At 36.9% G+C, this 10,203-nt stretch overlaps 1 protein-coding gene across 3 annotated transcripts in view; it reads right to left on the bottom strand.

The window, feature by feature from the left end:
- The window catches only part of Dcaf10 (DDB1 and CUL4 associated factor 10), a 45,417-nt gene that overhangs the window by 29,952 nt on the left and 5,262 nt on the right, over positions 1-10,203 (bottom strand). For all 3 annotated transcript variants that reach the window (XR_004120771.1, XM_031377290.1, XM_031377289.1), the window contains exon 2: positions 8,563-8,676. Coding sequence is in view for 2 of the 3 variants with exons in the window: in XM_031377290.1 (XP_031233150.1) it covers positions 8,563-8,676 (114 nt within the window). In the remaining variant the exon portion in view is untranslated. The remainder of the gene's footprint in view (positions 1-8,562; positions 8,677-10,203) is intronic.

Here is a 10,203-nt window from a genome sequence, read left to right as displayed (position 1 = left end):
TATTTTATAAATTTTAAGGAATATGACAAAAAAGATATTGTAGGTATTGAAGGGGGGTCTATGGGAGGTGCAGTGGTACAAAAGGGAAACAAGAATGATTCAATTCTATTTAATTAAAATATATTTTTAAATGTTAACAAATTCAGATAAATTGAAATCATGTAACTTTTCTCATCATAATGCAATAAAAGTTTAGAAAATATCTTAAAACAATATATCATATGAAAAGTGTTCTACAGATTATTGACACACAATAAGAACTCAAGAAATGGAAGTTAGTATTATCAAGCAGTGCATACTTAAGTTCATGTACCGAGACCTCAGATTCTTAACCTCTTAGGTTACTTGTGCTTCTAAATATAAACTTCAAAATCCATGTTCCTAGTCAACAAATTGGAAGGAGTAGGTTCAACTTTGTAGGCATGGGTGCTGTGGCAGCATGCTGGCAGCAGCACATGAGAGCTGACATTGATAAAGAATTCAGACAGGTTAGTCAAAGGTCATTTTGAGTGGGGCAAACAACTTGACACAAGTCTATTCTTTTTGAGATATAAAAAATTTCAATTGTAAAATATTAGAAATAGAAACAATTAGAACAAATATAACAAACACCTGTGATACCCACCACCCAGCTTTATCAAATTTTAACATTTCATTATCTTTCAGAGTTGTCTGAAAATACAAACATATTTGAAGTATATCGTGAGTCCCTCCCCACACCCCTTCCTCTCCCTCCCTCTCCAGAGGGAACCACTATCCAAAATTTGTCATTCCCCATGCACGTGTTTAATACCAGAAAGTAATGATACATGAAAAATGAAACCATTTTTTCATACGGTTTATATCCAGTTTACTCTGGAAATATTTAGCAAGCACCCACCATGTACAAGGCACAGTTCCAAGTGCTAGGAGAAAACAGAGCAAATGCATGCCTTCATCAAGCTTATGTTTATGAAGATTTAAAATTTTATATAAATGGTATCATACCAGACAGTTCATTCTACAATTTGCCTTTCTGTCTCATCCTTACACTTCTGGGATATTTTGGGTTCATTTAACTGATGTATAGTATTCCATTGAGACTAAAGTTTATCTTTCCTCTTAACAGACATTCAAGTTCTCCTTTTTATTACTCCAATGCTATGATGAATCTTTCCTTCTTCATGCATCTAATTCATGTTGCTATGTATTAGTTTTAAATTGCTCTGATCTCTAATTTGCCAGGCATTGCTGAGCTGTGTGACACTGTGCTGCCTGTTTAGACTCTATCAATACCCCTCAGGTCCCTGCTTCCCAGCACTGCCAACACTTGAATTTCTTCACTGACAACTGATGAGCTTGACAACTTTTCTTTATTTAACACTCACTGTGATTCTGTCAGAAGGTTTAATATATTCAAGATCCTTCTGGTCCTGACTGGAAGTCTCTTCTGTCAGCCTGTATCTTCCCATATTGTTGGAGTTTCTATAACAAAACTGCAATGATGTGTTTCACTTGGTTGAGCTCACCAATCTTTAATGGTTTATGCTTTTAGTGTCTTAAAAATAATTTCTCACACCGAGGTATAAATATCTCTACTTTCTCCTGAAACTTTAAAGGTTTGCTTTCATAGTAGGTCTTTAATGAATGTTATTTTCAGCCATGGTATGAGAAGGATCTGATTTTGTTTTATTTTTCATGTATATAATCAATTTTACCTTTTCCATTTTCTTTCCCCTGATTTGTTTTTGCTCTTAAGTAAAATGTTCATATTTCACAGGGCTGCTTCTGAGTGATCTTCTCCATCCCACTGTCACTTGCTCTAGTGCTGTATTTCATATCAGGAAGGCTGTTACTCCTATACTTTAGTCTTCTCCAAAACAACTTCAGGTGTTAACACCAGACTACTCAACAAAAATGTTAAAATTTAGTTTTATGAAAACTTCTGATGGTATGTATCTTAGTCAAAAGTTCCTGAATTAAAAGACTAATTTGGGGTGAGTATGGTACTAAGTTTATTTAAGGGAGGGCTTACATGTTTGTGGGTAATTTCATTGTTTGTTTTCCTGAGACAGGGCTTCTCTGTGTATCCTTGGCTGCCCTGTAACCCACTTTGTAGACCAGGCTGGCCTTGAACTCAAGAGACGCCTCCCAAGTGCTGGGACTAAAGGTGTACACTACCATGCCTGATTTGTTTTGTTTGTTTGTTTGTTTTGTTTTGTTTTGTTTTTTCGAGACAGGGTTTCTCTGTGTAGCCCTGGCTGTCCTGGAACTCACTCTGTAGACCAGGCTGGCCTCAAACTCAGAAATCCACCTGCCTCTGCCTCCCAAGCACTAGGATTAAAGGCGTGCGCCACCACTGCCCAGCTTGGTTTTGTTTTTTCAAATGTGTAGCCCAGGCTAGCCTCAAACTTTTGATCCTCCTGACTCCTTCAGCAAATCCTATCAGTATGTGCCACCTCAAATAGCGTTTGCATTTTTGTTTTGTTTTGGAGCCCCAGCCAGCCTAGAACTCAGTATGTAGACCAGAATGACCTCTAACTCAGAGATCTGACTAACTCTGCCTCTGGAGTGCTGGGATTAAAAGCTATGTGCCACCACATCTGGCTGACTTACATGTTTTTGTTTATAGTTAATTTGGAAAGTCCTTTCAATCTGGATTTAGCTTACGGTTGTTGGCTGGAGGTGTTAGTCTGTGTTAGCATGTATAAGGACTGGTTTGTGGTTAACCCTTTCCTGGATAGTAGTCTAGCTTTAGAGAGGTTTATTTCTAGGTCACCTTTATGCTGAAAATGAGATCTTTTGGATTTCAGACTTCACAATCTTCTAATAACCTTTATATGGAATGGACCACAGAACCAAGTCTCTTGTTCCCTATACTCATTTCTATCGAAACAAAAGCTCAGGGTCACTAAGGTCACCAACAGATCTTACAAGGTAAAAGGTGAAACCTGATACTCCTCATTGTTCCTGCTTCTATTTCCCAAAGTTCCTTTCTTTCCTGTTCATTTTACTCTGTATTAAAATGTCCAGACAGGTATATAATTACTTTATTTTGCACTTGTTTTATTAGAAATGTTATTCAGGACATTTTAACTATGCAGTCTTAATTCTTCAACAGCTTGGCTTAGTTGTTGTACTAATTGACTAGTTTTGTACTCAGCCATCAAATGTCATCATCTTTGTGGACTTGGCCCTGTTGTTTTTGCTTTGTGACGTCAGAGCTGTGTTTAAGGTACATACAATGCTTAGGATTATCTTGAGTTTTTCTTTTATGACAAATACTATTGCATTTTACCCCTAATGCCTTTGCTTTGCTCTTTTATCTGTCTAAAATTGAAAATCATCTTGGCTTTCTTATTTATTTTCTTGTGATGCCACTGTTAAAAATATATACATATATACATACACACAAATGTAAGTTGTAATTCCTTTTCTCATTCAAATTGCAGATTATCTTTTTTGTTGTTGTTGTGTTTTTGAGACAGAGTCTCATTGTGTAGCCATGGCTGTCCTGGAATTAATTATATAGACCAGGCTGACCTAGAACTCTGAGATCCTCCTGCCTCTACCTTCCATGTGGTAAGATTAAAGGTGCCATCATGCTCAGCTCCAGAATATGTCTTTTCATTAATATCAATCTATGTATGTTTTCTGTGAATAATATTTATTTGGGACTTCTATTTCTTTTCTTTCTTTTTTTTTTCTTTTTTCTTTTTTTGTTTTTTTCAAGACAGGGTTTCTCTGTATAGCCCTGGCTGCTCTGGAACTCACTCTGTAGATGAGGCTGGCCTCAAACTCAGAAATCCGCCTGCCTCTGCCTCCCAGCACTTGGGAGGCATGCACCACCACTGCCCAGCAGGACTTCTATTTCTTATCCTTCCTTTGCTTTAAATTAAAATACAACAACAAAAAAAAAATTAAGTTTTCCTACTTATACTTAACTGGCCACATGTCCTTCCTTTCTGGTGATCTGAAAGCTATAAACTATACTTGTAAGACTTTAGTTATTATTCCTTTAAATTTAAAAAAATCAACACATTTAACTATGTACCAATCTAAAAAATGTCTGAAATTGCTTAATATTTCTACTTTCTAAACATGATGTGGGCCTTATTATACTGTACTATCCCACACTACAAAATTTCCACACATAAACTACTGTTGCCACTGTATAAAGCCACATTGTCAAATGAGGTATATATATAAGCCCCATTTGGCTTTCAAACACTTGTTATGTGACATCACAGTGCTCTAAGTATAACATTGGAAAGGCAACATTAGAAAATAAAAGCAAAACATCTCAAAAATTTTGTACCGATTACATGTTAAAATTATAGTGTTTTGGAAATATTGGGCTAAATATATTAAAATTAACAGTGCTTCTTTCTTTAGTATTAAAAATTATGTATGTGGCTAGCATTCCGCATCTATTGGACAGTGCTTATCCACAGGTCTTCCTGTGTTGTTCTTTTGTTGTTTTGGATGCTGGCAGTGTAACCCAGGGCCTTCCACAGGCTAGGTGCTAGGCAAGTACTGACCACTAGACTACATCTCTCAAGCACTGTTTTTTTATCTGTTTGTAGATGAGGTTTGTATGGTCACTAGAACTTTGGGCTTCAAGTGATCTTTCCCACTTAGCTTCCTAAGTAGCTGAGTCTATAGGCACACACTACTGTACCTAGCTTACTGCTTTCAGTTTAGTTTTGTTTTAAACATATCAAATGCAAAACTAAAATAAATACTCAGAATTACATCTTCTGCACTATTAACAGTTACAGTGATCATTTTACCTAATTAAAATTCTTCAGTCTAGATTATATTTACCTGACATAAGGTAAATATATTTGCCTTATCAAATATGTTCCATTTTCTTCGTGTATCAATTTAGAAGAAACCCTCTGCCAGTTTATTTACCATATTTCCACATTAACTGGCCTCTAACATTACTAGCTTTTTACTTTTAATACTTTTAAATTGTATGTGTATGGGTATTTTGCTTGCATGTATGTCTGTGCACCACATGTGCCTGGTACCCACAGAGGCCAGAAGAGAATGTAGGATCCACTGGAAGTAGAGTTACAGGGTTGAACCCCCATGTGAGAGCTGGGAATTGAACCCAGGTCTTCTGGAAGAGCAGCTAGTGCTTTTAAACACTCAGCCATTTCTACAGCTTCCACTTTTTTTTAAGATTATCTATCCACCTACCTACCTACCTACCTATTATGTATATAATGTTCTGCCTGCACAAGCAGAAGAGGGCACCAGATTTCATTATAGATGGTTATGAGCCACCATGTGATTGCTGGGAATTGGACCTCAGGACCTCTGATGGCTCTTAACCTCTGAGAGCCATCACTCCAGCCCCTCTTTTTTTTTTTTAAGATTTATTTATTTCATTTATATGAGTACACTGTAGCTGTCTTCAGACACACCAGAAGAGGGCATCAGATCCCATTAGAAATGGTTGTGAGCCACCATGAGTTTGCTGGGAATTGAACTCAGGACCTCATAAGAACAAGCAGTCAGTACTCTGAGCCATCTCTCCAGCTCCAGCCTCTACTTCGTAAGATTTTAATTTCGAGTTTTTCTACAACCTGTCCAGATATAGATCCACCTTGAACCTGTTTCACACTCTGAATATAAGTAGCTCTCCCTCATTACTAGATAGTATGAACAATTATCAAGTTAATTTCCCAGAAATCTCTGTAATTTATTATTCATAATTAATAAACTTACTTTTGGAGTAACATTCCACTTGAAGGACAAGCTGGTCTTAAACTTGAGATCTTCCAGTTTCCCAAGTGCTTGGGCTACAGGTGTGCACCACAATGTCTAGAAGTTTGTAATTCTTTGTATATTTTAGTTAATCCTATAATTTAACTATATACTTATACTTTTTAATCCTTTTTTGTATGTAATGGGTATATATTTTGATATTATTTTCCAACTTCCATTTCACTTATTAATGTTAAAAGAATAAACTTCATCTGATCAATTAAATCAAAATTTTTTGCCTATTTTTAAAAATTTGTATTCTTCTTATTATTATTTATTTTTAATTTTGTTTTTTGTTTTTTGTTTTCCGAAACAGGGTTTCCCTGTGTAGCCCTGGCTGTCCTAGAACTCACTCTATAGACCAGGCTGGCCTTGAACTCAGAAATCTACCTGCCTCTGCCTCCCAAGTGCTGGGATTAAAGGCATGTGCCACCACCACCCAGCCTTTTTAATTGTTTTTAAGACAGGGTTTTACATAGCCCAGGTTGACCTCCAACTCAGCATATAGCCAAAGATTATCTTGAATCCCTCCCACTCTTCCTGTTTCCCTCCCAAGTGCTCAGATTATACGCCTGAGTCAGCACATCCAATTCTGGGTAGCATTAAATATAGGGCTTCCCATATGCTAAGCAAGAACGCTCTCAATTAAGCTACATCCACAAATTGGAACTATACCCTTTAAGTGTCAGCTTTTTTTCTGTGTTCCCCAGCAATGTTGTACAATCCAACCCACATGTTCTGACCTTGCACACGCTAAGTAAACCCTAGCCACCCCCTTTAAAATACTTTTTATATACCAACATTTTAAATTTCCATATGTTCAAGTTAGTTCTTTACTATATAAACCTGTTTCTTTTACTTCTTTTAATTTATATCCTTTGTTCTTTTTAAGGGAGAGTATTCTTTACCTCTTTAAGCATCCTAAAAATGTTTTAAAGTTTCTCCCAATCAATGGAATACTATGCAGTCATTAAAAAGAGTAAGATCATCCCATGGATACTAATATGAAATGATCTCTGAATATTTTCAGTTAAAAAGGCCAGGAGTATAAAAGTATGTGTAGAATGCTACCATTTATATAAAAGTATATGTGAGTATGTATGTGTATGTGTGTATTTATATGATTGTACATGCATAAACTATCTCAAAAAAGATAGCAAATTAATAATAGTGGTTGCCTCTGGGGAGAGAAACTGGGTGGCTAGGCGACAGAGGTGGAAATAGACTTACTTTTCACTGTTTACCCTTTTGTACCTTTGAATTTTGTACCACGTGCATGTATTACCTAGTCAAAAAAAAATAAATAATTTATTTTTAAAAATAAAGTCTTTGTTGGACTACTTACTCCATAAAGTTAATTTTATCAGAGAACTCCCTGTTCTGGTGATTTGGATTTGTTGTATTAATATTAGATGTCTTCATGAATGTTGATAGGTGATAGGCTTGAGTAGGAGAAGTAAACTTTTTCTCTTCCTTCCTATTTAAGGGTTTTAAAATTGCCTCTACTTGGCCACCTGAGCCCCTAGTCTATTACTGGGGTTTATAATGATATTTCAGGGCTCCAGTTTCATGATAATGTTAGAAATGACACACATCCATACTCAGTCACTGACCCAGCAAGTGTCTTCAATCAATCCCTGTCATGAGGCCGTGTCTTAGGCTAAAATCTATAGCCCAGGGAGCAAAACAGATTTTTTTTTCAGCCTTTCAAAAATGAGACAGACATTCCAACTAATGCACTGGCTTTTTGTGGTGATTTGGACTCTTTCTTTACACAAAACTTCTTGATGCTATGATCTTTTTAACTAATAGGACCATAACTACCAGGTGTCAGTGCTAGAGTGAAAGACCAGGACCCCATGATTTCGGCCCTGTCCAGATCTCAGTCTGCCCTCTCTGAACGCTTGCTTTGGAACCTGTCTGCCAACTTTGTACTATTAATTCTCTGTTTCTGCATGTGTGGGTCAGTAAAGGTGTAAAATGCAATACCCATACTACCTAAACTACAAATAATTTTCACATTTCTTTCTTTAGGTGACACTAAAAGTAATAATTATAAAACTAACATAACTTCATGTTTTCATATTCATAATTTCTTTTCTTTTTTTTTTCTCGAAACAGGGTTTCTCTGTATAGCCTTTGGTTGTCCTGAAACTCACTTTGTAGACCAGGCTGGTCAAATTCAGAAATCTGCCTGCCTCTGCCTCCCAAGTGCTGGGATTAAAGGTATGCACCACCACCGCCCGGCCATATTCCTAATTTCACATATTAGAAAATAGAAAATGGTAAATTACCCACTCTAAACTACTGCTGCTAAGAGTTAAAAACAATTGTTTCATCTTTTCTTCTTTATCATTTCTACTCGCATAATTTGTATGGCTTTAACTTACATAATCCTAAACACTTTTCTATGGTTTTATATTGTCTCTTCAGTCGTCATTTTAAGGACTGCATATTAATCCACCAAACTGTTCAACTGTTCTTTACTTCCCATTCAATAGGAAGGAGCAAGTATCCAAGGATGTTACAAGGATGTTCTGTATGCATCAATACTGTGGCTGTGGGTGAGGTATGACTGTGAGATGTGAAGTCAATGCAATAGTACAGTACATGGTTAAGATTCATAATGATGACCTTGGCCCACAGAGGAAAGAAAAAAAATCATTCCAATCCAAAATTATTAACAGTAAAATTTATAATTATACAGTAAGTTTTATAACTGGATAATGTATGATATATTTTCTCTAACTGGAAAACCAGATTCTGAGCCACAATAAAGGCTCGCTTATTCACCAATACACTCACCTGATATTATTCACACAGTCTTCATGTGCTTCAGAAAGGGTTTTTATGTGCTTTGAAGAGATAGGGTCAAAGAGCAGAACTTCAGTTTGTTCACAAGCAACTGTCAGCACCGACCTGAAAGGAAAGAACACATTTCTCTGATTATTTCTCTAATGTTCTCCGGTTCACTTATTTATAATTATATATACTATGAACTTTTTTACCAGTTTTTTTGTTGTTGTTGTTTTGTTTGTTTTTTTGAGACAGGGTTTCTCTGTGTAGTCCTGACTGTCCTGGACTCAGTAGACCAGGCTAGCCTCAAACTCAGAAATCTGCCTGCCTCTGCTTCCCAAAAGCTGGGATTAAAGGCGTGCGCCACCACTCCCCAGCTTTTACCAGGTTTTTATGTCAGTAGCAGATATTAGAAGGTTGGCACTATCCACACTGGTTATTCTAGGGAGTGCAGCGCTCACATACACAAGTCTGTGAGCTGACGCCACTCATGGTCAAGCAGCACCTCTCAAGTGTCTACCACAATTCTAAATATGTCAACTGTTTCACTCAGCAATATTTTCTGGGATTTAATAGAATGAAATAATTTTTTTTGTTTGTTTTTTATTTTTTGTTTTTTTCAAGACAGGGTTTCTCTGTGTAGCCATGGCTGTCCTGGAACTCACTCTGTAGACAAGGCTGGCCTCAAACTCAGAAATCTACCTGCCTCTGCCTCCCAAGTGCTGGGATTAAAGGCACATGCCACCACCACCCGGGCAGAGTGAAATAACTATTAATGAATACCAAGGAACATATAAAAATATGCTTCACTGTAAAAAGGAGGGAGCAATCCTCATGAGAATGAGGATTGTATAAACCATGGAACATCATAACTGTTCTCCTACTCATGAGGGAAATATCTCAAACCCCAGTGGATGTCTGAAACTCCAAATTGTAAGGAATCCTATACATACTGTCTTCCTCCTACAAATACTTACAATAAAGTTCATCTACAAATTAGACTCAGTAAAGATTAACAAATGTAATCAAACATAAGTTACAACAGTTACACTGTGGTACAACTTACACAAGTATGCTTGCTCTAAAAACATATTATCCAGTTGCAGATCTTAGTAGTTTACTATTCTCGAAGAGGATCCAAGTTCAGTTCCCAGTACCAACATGGTAGTTCCAGGAGATTCCACAGCTCTCATCTGGCCTTCTTCAGGCAGCTGAACCCATGTGATGCACATCAACTCATACAAGCATATATACATGGTCACAAAGGGAGCTGGATCCTCCTACATCACTTAGCAATTATATTATATATCTAATTTGGGGCTGGGCAGCCAGCTCCATTAATTAAATGCTTGCCATGTAAGCAGGAGGACCTGAGCTCTGTCATTGTTCTGGCACTGAAGAAGAAGACAGGGATATCTCAGGGGCTTTCTCACCAGCCAATCTAGCTGAAATTGTGAGTTCCAGGTTAAGAGAAAAATAGGGTAAAAGAAATTGAAAAGAGATACTCAATGACCTCTGGCCCCTACATACATGCACATTTCCCCCAACATGAAAACACAAACACACATACACCAAAGATAATTTAAAGCACTGGATTATAGCATGCAAATTCAATGAAAAAAAGTTCTGAGTTGGGTTTTTGTAATTCTT

This window comes from Mastomys coucha, unplaced genomic scaffold (assembly GCF_008632895.1).
Source record: "Mastomys coucha isolate ucsf_1 unplaced genomic scaffold, UCSF_Mcou_1 pScaffold18, whole genome shotgun sequence".
Classification (NCBI taxonomy): domain Eukaryota; kingdom Metazoa; phylum Chordata; class Mammalia; order Rodentia; family Muridae; genus Mastomys; species Mastomys coucha.
The sequence above is the reverse complement of the archived record's forward strand: the minus strand, read 5'-3'. Positions and strand labels throughout refer to the sequence as shown.